Source organism: Atheta coriaria, unplaced genomic scaffold (assembly GCF_025399875.1).
Source record: "Atheta coriaria isolate IRGN ID8LTWV9N9 unplaced genomic scaffold, Caltech_Dcor_3.1 hic_scaffold_7_pilon, whole genome shotgun sequence".
Classification (NCBI taxonomy): domain Eukaryota; kingdom Metazoa; phylum Arthropoda; class Insecta; order Coleoptera; family Staphylinidae; genus Dalotia; species Dalotia coriaria.
The window spans coordinates 2,070,997-2,083,065 of record NW_027045449.1 but is presented as its reverse complement, the minus strand read 5'-3'; the positions used below and the strand labels follow the sequence as shown (position 1 = coordinate 2,083,065).

Here is a 12,069-nt window from a genome sequence, read left to right as displayed (position 1 = left end):
ATTAATATTCCTCAAATGGAATAATCAATTTTAGTTACACCGCCTTAAGTTTCCCTGAAAAAAATTTATTACACACGTACCTTTGCATTGATGAGGAAATTCTATATCCTGTAATATATTCTACCAACTAAAAACTCGCGTAGGGATAAACAAACACTTATATCTGAGTTAAGAAGACTCTAACCGCGACAAATCATTAAACCAAACAGCCGCACATGCCTGTCCCGAATATTTTGCTGATGGCCGAAAGAATACACGTCGATTAACCCAATTAAAACCTCAAAACGCGTGGCGATTAGAAGAACACGACTGCGGACCACGCGGTGTAACGACTGCCGTGTGCGCTGCGCGTTGCCAGGTACAAGGCAGGTACGTCGCGATAATACGCGTCAGTCGAACAAAAAAGTTGTTTATAACAAACGTAGTGATAAGCCCGTAGTTGAGAAAACCAAACTAAAATTTCACAATGTTGAAACAACCGACATACACGAGTGCAAGTGTACGAGTACGAGTACACGAGTACAAGTGCGTATACACACAACTATCATTATAACTCGCGTTACGGAATTTTCTCGCAATAAATTGCGATACCGGGAAATAAAGAATTAAATTCCGCATCTGGAAAAATTATTCCGAACTAAGTTTGAGACCGCGTTCGCGAGTTATAACAATAAAACTGCAATTCCTATTATAACTCGCGTTACGGAATTTTCTTGCAAAACGTTTTAATACAGGGAAATAAAGAATTAAATTCCGCATCTGGGAAAATTATTCCGAACTATATTTGAGACCGCGTTCGCGAGTTATAACAATAAAACTGCAATTTCTAGCGCAACGAGTACAAATGCGTATACACACAACTATCATTATAACTCGCGTTACGGAATTTTCTGGCAATAAGTCTCAATACAGGGAAATAAAGAATTAAATTCCGCATCTGGTATAATTATTCCGAACTAAGTTTGAGACCGCGTTCGCGAGTGATAACAAGAAAACTACAATTCCTAGCGCAACGAGTACAAGTACAAGTGCGTATACACACAACTATCAATATAACTCGCGTTACGGAATTTTCTCGCAATAAATTTCGATACAGAGAAATAAAAATTAAATTCCGCATCTAGGAAAATTATTCCGAACTAAGTTTGAGACCGCTTTCACGAGTTATAACAAGAAACGGCCGACGGCAAAGTAGCGTGGTCGACCGCATAAATATTGTCATTTTAATAATCCTCAGATTATTTTTTAAATCCGTGTTTGTAATAAATAAACCATGCATGCTATTCTCGGAAACGGGACTAAGAATTCTGATAAAAATGCTACCATGTGTAATTTGCAAGATGATGCATGCAAATTTCATATCACTCAAATAGGATAATCAATTGAAGTTGAACCGGCGTAACATTCCGTAAACAAATTTAATTACGCACCTACCTATGCATTGATGAGGGGATTTTATGTCCTGGAATATATTCTATCAACTGAAAACGCACGCACTGATTAATAGACACTTATTTCTTATTTAAAGAGACTCTAACCGCCACAAATCATTAAACAGAATAGGCACAGATGCCCATTGCGAATATTTTGCTGATGGTCGGAAAATTACACGACGATTAATCCAATTAAAACCTCAAAACACATGGCGATTAGAGACACATGTTCGCGGACCACGCGGTGAAACGACTGCCGTGTGCGCTGCGCGTAGTCGGGTACAAGGCAGGTATGCAGTGATATCACGCGTCACTCGAACAAAAAAGTTGTTTATACACAAACGTACTGATAAACACGTAGTTGAGAAGACAAAACTAAAATTTCACAATGCTGAAATAACCGACATACACGAAATCGACTTTTACCTTCAATATTTATCGGCATAAGAAAGGAATTTATTGACTTTGGGATGTCTTAAGATTGAGACAAAACAGGAATTTAATTTTCCATTATATTATATATAAATAATTTATTGTATATGTAGTTAACTGTATACCTTATATGCTGCGTCATTTTTTTTGAGAATTGTTTGTAACAAATGAGCCGTTTATTTTGAAAGTGACCTAACTCCGTTTTTCAATTTTTTGCCGGTTACCATGGTTACATGTACAACTTCATGTTATTTATCAGTGACGCACTTCAGATTGCTTATATTCAGAGAAAATACGGTACATTTTTTACACATAGGTTTTCCGAATTAATTGAATAACTGACCCGTGTGGTTTGAAAGTGGCCTAACTCCATTTATAGTTACATCAAGGTATTTACTATAGTAGTATTGATAATGTCGGAAAGCAGCGATGAAGGTAATTTCAATTAATTAGTATTTACAAGTCCACCTCATTTTTGGGACAATTGCGTTAGTTAATTAACCTGTACGTTTAATTAATATAAAACTTAAAATTTAAGATTAAATTATAGAAATTATTGCACCCATGAGGAAGAACCGAAGAAGACCACTTAGTTCAGATAGTGAAAAAGAAATAGTAATTAATAAAAAAAAGCGAATAAGAAAAAGAGTTATAAAACAATATTCCTCGTCAGAGGATGAAGATTCAAATAACAATGGAGAAAAGATTGATGCACCATATATCCAAAAAGTGCGAAAGATAAAGCGGAATTCAGGAAAAAGATATTGCAGTTAAACCGGAAGTATTATTCATGAAAAAAATTTCGAAAACAAAGATTGTGGTTGTCGGAATGCGTGCACAAAAAATTATAATGAAGAAGAAAGAAAGAATATTTTTGAGAAGTTATGGGGTTTGGCAGATTTTAACAAACAAAATGTATTACTTCACGAAGCTGTCTGTGAAACGAAAACGTTTTTTTTCTTCAATTTGAAACATCTTAAATTATGTTGAATGGACTTGGGCATCTTCAAATTTTATAATGAATCTGGCTGTTAATTTTGAAAGTGGCCCAACTCCATTCTTGATAAGGAAACGCACGTTATTTACTTAATAATTGCCACTATTTTAACAGGAACTTTAAATTTAACATCCTAAGATATGCTTAAGCAGTATGACTCCTTTGTATCTTATACGTATATTTTTAAATTCATTGAAACGCAAAACTTTCAATATCTCGATTTGAAGATAAATGGAGTTAGGCCACTTTCAAAATAAGCGGCTCAAATATCTTTTAAATGAATAGCGCTTGCGGCAAACGGATTGATGATTATGAAAGTTTGAAAATTCTCTATTAGCTAGGAATTTAAAATTATTTAATTTTCAATAGTAAAAGGTCGAAAAACGCGACTAAAAGTGCTTAAAAGTAACATTTTTCAATTTTTGCCCATTTTTTTCAATCGCAAATATCTCGTAAACTAAAAGAGATACATAGGATCTGATCGCAGTGTCTTAATCTACGGACCAATCTCTATCAGATAGGATAGTTAAAAGGGAAGGGGGGGGTGCTTGATACTTTTTTTCGACGATTTTCAAAAATTCATATCTCTTAAACTAAAAGAGATAGCTACCAACGAATTGTTGATTATGAAAGATTGGAAGATTCTCTATCAGAGGAAAGTATAAAATAATTATATTTGCTACAGTAACAGGTCGAAAAACGCGACTAAAAGTGCTAAAAAGTGACATTTATCAATTTTTGCCCATTTTATTCAATCGCAAATATCTCGTAAACTAAAAGAGATAAATAGGATCTGATCGCAGCGTCTTAATCTACCGACCAATCTCTATCAGATAGGATAGTTAAAAGGGAAATCTGAAAGATGAAATTTTAAGTCTTAAGAAAAAATTGCCAGGGGGGGTGCTTGATACTTTTTTTTCGACGATTTTTGATAATTAATATCTCTTAAACTAAAAGAGATAGCTACCAACGAATTGTTGATTATGAAAGATTGGAAGATTCTCTATCAGAGAAAAATATAAAATAATTATATTTGCTACAGTAACAGGTCGAAAAACGCGACTAAAAGTACTAAAAAGTGACATTTTTCTATATTTGCCTATTTTCTTTTATTGTGAATATTTCGTAAACTAGAAGGAACAAATAGGAACAAATCTCGGTGCCTTAATCTACGGAAAATTCTCTATAAGCTAGTTAAAGCGGAAATCTGAAGCGGAAATTAATTTTAAAAAAAAATGGGCGAGAGTCAGCTATGCATTCATCGTCATAAGGTGTCCGAACACAAGTCACTTGTACCGCTGCCCTCGTACGGTACCCTGAATGTGAGTCACTTTTACCGGCAACCTCATACGGTGCCCTAAACACGAGTCACTTCTATCGCCACCGCTACAGTATCGCTGCAGTACACCGAATAAGACTCAACTAAATCAACAAAACCCCTCTTAAAAACGATAAATCTTTTTATTTTACGATAATTATAGAGTTTCATCATGTAAGTGCCTCAACAATTCAATACAAAAATTAAAACAAAAACATTTCATACAATGGAAAACAAACTTTCTGAGAATGGCAATGGTCAGATAAAAATTACTTACGAGTACGAATATGTTTCCGGTTGATCTAGCGACTGACCACGTCACACAATAACCGACATTAAAACCGCAGCATTGTAATTTAAAATATAAACATCAAACGCACAATTAGCAAAACACTGCAGATGCATATTACAACTAAGTCGATTTATGACCGAATATAATGCAAACTTATAAAATAAAAATCCGATAAAACGACACGCGTTGCGCGATACACGTCTGGATACGCCAGAGACCGGCACGAAACTAGTTGCAATCCATCAATAGCATGCCGAAACTGCGCACGCAAGAATGCGACAATTCACAATAAGACTCTGTGCCTGCTGCATAAACCCGGCAGGTAAAAGCAATAGATGCGCAAAGCCAGCGCGTCGATACCACGCGACCTTGTGCGCGAATTGCAATAGATGCGCAAAGCCGGCGGCGCGTCGATTGCACGTGCGTGACCATGTGCACAAATTGCAATAGACACGGTACATGTTATCAGAACTAAACTAAAATGTGCTGCATGCAACTGAGCGGCGAGAATCATACACGTAGCATCTCACACGGCGAATGTGATAAGACAGTGGTTTATACACAAACGCTGATATGATTCAAAACGAATACAATTCTATTTTATGATTATTAGTTCATGCTAGTGCCATCTCTAAATATAATTTACGATGCGACAATTCACAATAAGACTGCACCTGCTGCATGAGCTCCGCAAAGTAACAGCAATAGATGCGCAAAGCCGGCAGCGCGTCGATAGCCTGCGACCTTGTGCGCGAATTGCAATAGACGCGGTACCTGCAATAAGAATTAAACAAAATGCGATAAAAAAAGTGCCTTATACACAAACGCTGATAATTGAACTGTCTTCAAAACTAATACAATTCTATTTTATGATTTTTAGTTCATGCTAGTGAACTATAATTTAAAAAAGTGCTAAAAGTACTAAAAAGTGAAATTTTTCAATTTTTGCCAATTACTTTCAATTCCAAATACCTCGTAAACTAAAAGCAATACAGATGAAGGGGTTGAAGAATATGAAAGCTTAGAAAATTCTCTATTAGGTAAAAATATAAAATAATTCAATTTCCTGAGCTAAAATGTCCAAAAACAATTTATATTTTATGAATACGACTCACTTCTACCGCTACCCTTGTACGGTGCCCTGAATCGAGTCACTTCTACCGCTAACTTCATACGGTGCCCTGAACACGAGTCACATCTACCGCTACCCTTGTACGGTGCCCTGAATCGAGTCACATCTACCGCTACCTTCGTAGCGTATTCGTCAAAATATAAGTAAGACTCCATTTTATACTTTGCCAAATAGCAATTAATCTTTATTTCTATTTAGAATTACAAAGTATCAAAACAAAGAAAAATCAAACACATATTCAAAACTTATCAATAAGATTCAAAATATGCTGCTCCTCCTGATCCCTCCATTCCTTCTCACCTTCATCCCCCAAATTCCCAGCGTATTCCCTCATCACATGCCTGATGGTCTTCACAGACGCATTCCTTAAATTCAAAATCTGCAACACCCTTGCTTTAATGCTCGGCGGGCCTGCATTCGACACTTCCAACACAATATAATCAACCAATTGCAATGTAAACAAACCGCCTTCCAACCGCTTTATATAACTCTCATCCTCATCCATATTCTCATCCAATTGTTCATCGATAGTCTCCACCTTCTCCAAGTACTTAAAATGCAACTCCATCAATCTATCCACCTTTTCATGATCATTCTCTGTGAACTTCGAAATCAATCGCTGCCTCTGCCCACCTCTACAATTTCTCAATAAAGAAGCAATAATCGAAGCAACGTGTTCTTCGTGTTCTTCAGAAGAAAACACACGCTTGCGATTTTTCTTTGGTGTTTTCATAAATAGGGGAAACAAAGTCCTCAAGCCCAAAATATCAACGAATTTGTTACAGTTATCTTTACCATGTGGCCCTGACACCGCATAATCTAATACTTTCAGGGAACCATTACGCGAAGTCTTCTTTTCTCTCAACATTAAATTCATCAATTGTAGACCTTCACCCTTGAGGAATTTGTCTCTGTTGGGGATGCACATCAACGCGCTACACAAACAATTGAATAAATTCTGCATAAGTTCATTCTCTTCGGCGTTTGTTGGATCATGTCGTTTGTAAATAGCCAGCTGTTGTAACAAAACATCGATACCGTCAATATCTCCAAGTAGAGATCGGTTTACATCGTTATCTTGCAGTAGAATGGACAACATTTCACAAGCATATAGTTTATTAGCATCAAATGGACCTTTTACCTTCAGCCTCTTCAATATCCACTGGAGTAATCCTTGTTTGGCAGCATCTACGCAGATTTCCGGGCGTAATTCAGTCAAATTCTCTACAATGGCGAGACTGTTATGAACCCCATCCGCTTCCTCTTTGACAGTTTCATCTAGTCTGTCTAAATTTTGCACTAATAATGCAATTATTTGATGTTCAAGCAGAGCGTCAACAAGTGCCTCAGCTCCCTCATCTGATTCGTTTAGAATATCAACATCTGTTAATTCTTGCAATAATTCGATACTACCAACAGCTACGTCGCTGTTATCATGTGATAAAAGTTCTAATAAACTTGGAATGACTTGAAGTTTGACTATGAGTGGATAGTAATCAGGGGCGGTTGCTAATATGCGCATTTCCTGCAGGATTTCGTGGAGTTCCAATTCGCTTTCCATGAATTTCTCAGGGGAATCGGGGAATTTAATCCGCATTTCGCGATTTTTCAATGCTCGCTTTTCGAAATTGAGGACGATTTTCTTTATAGCTGCTTCATCAAGTGCTTCACCCTAAGTCACATGAAATATGATTAGAATAGTTGGTAGTTGTAGTTTATTAGCGAATAAATGTTACCTCTGTGTGTTCCGTTTCTACAAATCGAAGTATTTCGGCACGTTCTTCTTCGGTGATGGTGTCGATTGCAAGTGAGGGAGTAGGCGATGAACGACGCGTCATTTCTTTGGCTTTTGCACGTGCCAAACGCCGCATCTTCTTCTGGCGGTCATCGTCATCTTCTTCGTCGTTTTCACCAGGTCGTTTTACAGCTTGCGAAGGCTTTGATTAAATTAATATTGTATTATTAAATTATTATGGTACTATTTATAATACTTATTTAGTGGAATAATAAACAAAACGAGAAACAAACGCAAAATTTTAATTTAAATGTCAATGTTAAGCATTCGTAAAGCAATGAGTTGTATAAAAAATCGATGTTAAACTTATCTCACCTTGTAGTTTAACAACTCCCCAACATCCATTTTAAGATATAAAGTCTAAGATTGCAGAAAAATGTACTGAGAACTAATATTTATTTATTCATCCTTGCGGTACTGCTAAAATGTTTTACGCGTTTTTAAGGTTACGACAGTTTTGGATGCGACTATAGGCAATCAATTGTGCAGCGTATACATTTTGACGGCACTATCGGCACTGAATGAACGTAGAAAATTCTCGAACGGCATTCAAAAACCTCCAAAAGTGAAAAAGACCAAGGCGTATAACCAATTTTCGGCGTCTTAAAGGTCATTCCTAAGAGAAATTATTGTTATTTACATCATGGTTGATTACAGCAAGTGGAAAAACATCGAGGTGTGTATTTGCGGCACACATTCCGCAATTTAACCCTAACATTTGTTTCAATTTCACTTTCATTCGCATTTTATTTACATTCAGAAATAGCACAAGTATGCTCTATTAAAATAACATGTGTTGATAATATTGCAGATCTCAGATGATGAGGATGATACACATCCAAACATTGACACACCTTCACTCTTTCGATGGAGACATCAAGCCAGAGTGGAACGGATGGATCAGCATCAAAAGGAAGTGGAAAAACTGAAACAAATCAAATCCGAACAAGAGAAAAAAATCATGGAAGCTAAAAAGAAGCTTGAGTCAGGTGGTGATAATATGGATGAGTTGAAAAAAGAGCTTGAAAGGCTACAGAAAGAAGATGAGAAGCTGAAAAAAGAAGAAGATGAATTACATAAGAAAGAAAAGGTAAATTTTTAAGAAAAATCGTTTAAAAAAAACTATTAATAATATAAACATTTCAGATTATGCCATGGAATGTGGACACTATCAGCAAACCAGGCTTCGCCAAAACCGTAATCAACACGCGCCCGCCCGCCCCAAAGGACGAACAACTCTCCGAAGAAGAACGTGAAAACCGCCTGAAGAAATTCATCAAGGATCACGAAAAAGAACTCAAACACTACGGCATGCTACGACGGTACGACGATTCCCTAGCGTACCTGAAATCGCACAATTATCTCGTCTCCGAAGACACCGCCAACTACCTGGTCATCTGGTGCATAAATCTCCAAATGGAAAGCAAGACGGAGCTGATGAATCACGTCGCGCATCAAGTCATCTGTATGCAGTATATCCTCGAACTGGCCAAACAACTCAGCTGCGATCCACGAGCTTGTCTAGACGCGTTCTTCTCAAAGATACAAATTGCTGAACCAGAATACAAAGCGTCATTCGAAGACGAACTGGAACAATTCAAAAACCGCATTAAGCGACGCGCCGCCGAAAAGATGGAGACGTTAATCAAAGAAGCCGAAGAAGAAGAACGACAAGCACGTTTAGGTCCAGGCGGATTAGATCCAGTCGAAGTGTTTGAAACACTTCCAGACGCGTTGAAGAAATGCTTCGAGAGTCAAGACGTGAAGTTACTACAGGAAACAATCGCAAATCTGCCCGAAGAGGACGCAAAGTATCACATGAAACGCGCGGTGGATTCCGGTTTGTGGGTTTTGGACGCAAACAAAGATAAAGGCGAACCCGAAGGCGATGAGGCCGCTGGCACTTCATCATCATCGTAATAATCATGCAAATTATACAATTTTATTATGTACATCAAGTAATTTCTTCAATTCACACTCGCTTTTCATTTATTATCTAAAATGGTTCCAAACTGTCATTAAATTCCGATGTGGACAGATACATTTTTAAATATTTCATTGTCCGAAACTTTTCTACAAAATACATCAGCTCGTTACGCTCGTCAATAACCAACACCTCCAATTGTTTCGGCAGTGTAAAGTTTGTTCGCAATGCTGTGCAGTATGAAACATCAATAAATCGCAATTCTGCGCATTCCGTGAACAATGGTGTTATGTTAGTTACACTCCGGCATGATTTCAATATGATTTTTTGTAGTTTGCGGCAGATTGCCGCTATCGCCTCGATACCAATATCGCATACTTTGACACAATAAGTCAGATCCAATAGTCGCAAATCGATGAATACATTTACGCCATTCTGGAATAATGCGCTCACATCATAACCGCTGATGATACAATTGTGAGTGAAGGCAAACTCATCAATCGAGTAGAAATTCGTCCAGAACTCCGATAAGAAGTCGCCGGTTAAATTAACGCCGTACTTTATATAAATGCGACGCAACAGTTTGCAATTTTGGAGTTTTTGTAGCGATCGCATTGTCAATCGACGCGAATCCAGCGATAATGATGTTAATTTCGCGGCGAGATTCGTAATCACCATCATCACATCGTCATCCTGCAGGTTTACCAATGGTGGACATAGTCCTATATTCAATTCTTCAAGTTGTGTGCAGTTGAGGACAATTTCCAGTATTGCTTGGGTGCTTAAACCCATTGCTTTGACATTAAAAAGATTCAAACTCTTTAAATTCTTAAACACAACTATATCTGTTGATATATTGTGACAATGCAAGTTGGAAGAATCAAAATTTAATCCTTCCAGTTTCGGGAATGCTCTGCTAATGTATGCAATGACATTGTAAGAGATATATTTGTAGTTTTTAAGTGAAATCTTCTTCAAATTCGAGCAGACTTTGTGTGCCTGCATGAGTATCACTTCTATGTCAGGCACATTGATTAAAGTGAGTGTTTGCAATGTTTTAAACTCTCGTAGAAAGTTGTAGACGAATGATAGGCTTGCTTCGTTGTTGGCGATTGTAAGCGAAGTGATAAAACACTCGCACATGATTGCACGTCGCCAAAACTTGCACACCAATGTACAATAGGTAATAAGATGGTGACGATCGACATACTGGAAGATTTTTGTGAGGATATTTGATGGTAGAGTGGCCCATCCAGTTGGTTTCAGGATTAAAGGGGGTTCACGCGTGCTACAATATGATTGCATCAATGATTGACGTGCTTTTATGTTGTTCTTTAATATATCCAGGGTTTTATTGAAGTTTAGTGAGACTGGTGCCATTTCATGTTCGCCAGTTTCCATTTTGTGTTCTTGGGTGGTTTTCGTTTGAAAAAATTAGGTTTTGATGTAACGCGCGGCACACAGTGACAGCTAGCGTAACTGGAACGTCTACGTCAGCGAAAACGCCGGGCTGCGGTGTACGTTGTGGAAAGAAAACAATTTCTGACGTGTCGAATTGTCTTCATCAGTATTCAACAATATTTTCCAACTAAATCAAGAAAACTTAGTTAATAAATTTTAATTTCTATTTGAATATAAAGTTTAACGCTTGAAAATGGCTCCTAAAGATCCTACCAACCCGAAAGACGAAGAAAAGGTACGATTTTTATACAAAACATGGTTATGTCAATGGGAAATCTATTAATTTTATATTCCAGCCTCTGAAAATCAACAAATGGGATGGTTCTGCAGTGAAGAATGCTTTGGATGATGCTGTCAAAGAAGTAATACTGTTTAATTATACCTTTTTAAAGTTTTAACTTGTGATTTTCTTTTAGGTATTAACTACAAAGTTCAATTATAATGAATCTTTTCGCCTCATGGATGGCAGACTTGTTATCTGTGGTATTGCTGTTGGTGTTGCTGGATTTGCATTGATCTGGGATTACTTGTACCCATTCCCACTGTCAAAGTATGTATTTTATCATTTTTATTTGATAAAATTGCTTATTTATGCATAAATACTATTTTTCAGACCTATTTTGATTTTCTGTGTCACATCATACTTTATTATGATGGGAATTTTAACATTGTACACTACTTATCTGGAGAAAGGGATTTTTGCTGTTGCTATCCAGAAAACAGACACAAAAAGGAATGTTTGGGAAGCTAGCTCATATTTGAAAAAGTAAGATTTTAAATTAACTCGAATTTAAACTTAAAATTAAATTAATTTAAATTTAATTATCTCACATGAAAAATCAACCGACGAGATTTTATTTATAATTTATATGATTATTTTAATTTCTGGTTGTTTACGGTAGGCAACCCAAATAACACGCCGCCATTACTAAGTTTAAAATTTAATTTTTATATTTCTTTGCAGATACGATGACATGTACACACTAACGTTAGCATTGATATCAAAATCATCAAAGATTCGCCTGGAAAAAAGCATCACCAAGTCAGTGGCAGCATTTATCGACACAGAGGGCGGAATCGTTGACGAGATCGTCGAATCCACAGTGAAGAAGATGCACGACGCCCTCGTGAACGAGTGTAATTCAAAGGGGAAGAATACGAAGAGCGATTAGCTCCCCTCGTTTTTATAAGCTCATAATTACGAAATAATAAACATATACCTATAACCCAACACAAACGTTAATCGACTTGACGCCATGAATTTTAATTCGAAATCCTCTATTCT

The 12,069-nt window shown here is 36.9% G+C and overlaps 4 protein-coding genes and 1 long non-coding RNA gene across 5 annotated transcripts; 3 read left to right on the top strand and 2 right to left on the bottom strand.

The window, feature by feature from the left end:
• Positions 1-2,035: 2,035 nt before the first annotated feature.
• On the top strand, positions 2,036-2,720 carry LOC135795711 (uncharacterized). Its single transcript, XR_010549123.1, has 2 exons — positions 2,036-2,300; positions 2,416-2,720. It is a non-coding gene; the product is annotated as an uncharacterized lncRNA (long non-coding RNA).
• Positions 2,721-5,758: 3,038 nt separating this feature from the next.
• LOC135795920 (beta-catenin-like protein 1) lies at positions 5,759-7,865 on the bottom strand. Its single transcript, XM_065307746.1, has 3 exons — positions 7,715-7,865; positions 7,341-7,541; positions 5,759-7,276 (listed from the first exon to the last, which is right to left on the bottom strand). The coding sequence occupies exons 1-3, from the start codon at positions 7,742-7,744 to the stop codon at positions 5,843-5,845; spliced, it is 1,665 nt and encodes a 554-aa protein (XP_065163818.1). The 5' UTR covers positions 7,745-7,865; the 3' UTR covers positions 5,759-5,842.
• A 31-nt stretch (positions 7,866-7,896) lies between these two features.
• Positions 7,897-9,374, top strand: Cdc37 (cell division cycle protein 37). The gene is made up of 3 exons (XM_065307752.1): positions 7,897-8,075; positions 8,211-8,489; positions 8,546-9,374. The coding sequence occupies exons 1-3, from the start codon at positions 8,043-8,045 to the stop codon at positions 9,317-9,319; spliced, it is 1,086 nt and encodes a 361-aa protein (XP_065163824.1). The 5' UTR covers positions 7,897-8,042; the 3' UTR covers positions 9,320-9,374.
• Positions 9,328-10,793, bottom strand: LOC135795922 (uncharacterized). The gene has a single exon (XM_065307751.1). The coding sequence runs from the start codon at positions 10,722-10,724 to the stop codon at positions 9,396-9,398; it is 1,329 nt and encodes a 442-aa protein (XP_065163823.1). The 5' UTR covers positions 10,725-10,793; the 3' UTR covers positions 9,328-9,395.
• A 35-nt stretch (positions 10,794-10,828) lies between these two features.
• On the top strand, positions 10,829-12,021 carry Spase25 (Signal peptidase complex subunit Spase25). The gene is made up of 5 exons (XM_065307755.1): positions 10,829-11,019; positions 11,081-11,146; positions 11,201-11,334; positions 11,398-11,550; positions 11,749-12,021. The coding sequence occupies exons 1-5, from the start codon at positions 10,978-10,980 to the stop codon at positions 11,954-11,956; spliced, it is 603 nt and encodes a 200-aa protein (XP_065163827.1). The 5' UTR covers positions 10,829-10,977; the 3' UTR covers positions 11,957-12,021.
• The last annotated feature ends 48 nt before the right edge of the window (positions 12,022-12,069 follow it).

Excerpts from the sequence above, each read along its gene's own strand:
- Spase25 (XM_065307755.1), top strand. The coding sequence starts at position 10,978 with ATGGCTCCTAAAGATCCTACCAACCCGAAAGACGAAGAAAAG. Across the intron at positions 11,147-11,200 it reads TGGATGATGCTGTCAAAGAA|GTATTAACTACAAAGTTCAA; the intron begins GTAATACTGTTT and ends ATTTTCTTTTAG. Across the intron at positions 11,551-11,748 it reads GCTAGCTCATATTTGAAAAA|ATACGATGACATGTACACAC; the intron begins GTAAGATTTTAA and ends ATTTCTTTGCAG.
- LOC135795922 (XM_065307751.1), bottom strand. The coding sequence starts at position 10,724 with ATGGAAACTGGCGAACATGAAATGGCACCAGTCTCACTAAACTTCAAT.
- LOC135795920 (XM_065307746.1), bottom strand. The coding sequence starts at position 7,744 with ATGGATGTTGGGGAGTTGTTAAACTACAAG. Across the intron at positions 7,542-7,714 it reads GGGAGTTGTTAAACTACAAG|CCTTCGCAAGCTGTAAAACG; the intron begins GTGAGATAAGTT and ends ATTTAATCAAAG. Across the intron at positions 7,277-7,340 it reads TAGAAACGGAACACACAGAG|GGTGAAGCACTTGATGAAGC; the intron begins GTAACATTTATT and ends CATGTGACTTAG.
- Cdc37 (XM_065307752.1), top strand. The coding sequence starts at position 8,043 with ATGGTTGATTACAGCAAGTGGAAAAACATCGAG. Across the intron at positions 8,076-8,210 it reads GCAAGTGGAAAAACATCGAG|ATCTCAGATGATGAGGATGA; the intron begins GTGTGTATTTGC and ends ATAATATTGCAG. Across the intron at positions 8,490-8,545 it reads AATTACATAAGAAAGAAAAG|ATTATGCCATGGAATGTGGA; the intron begins GTAAATTTTTAA and ends TAAACATTTCAG.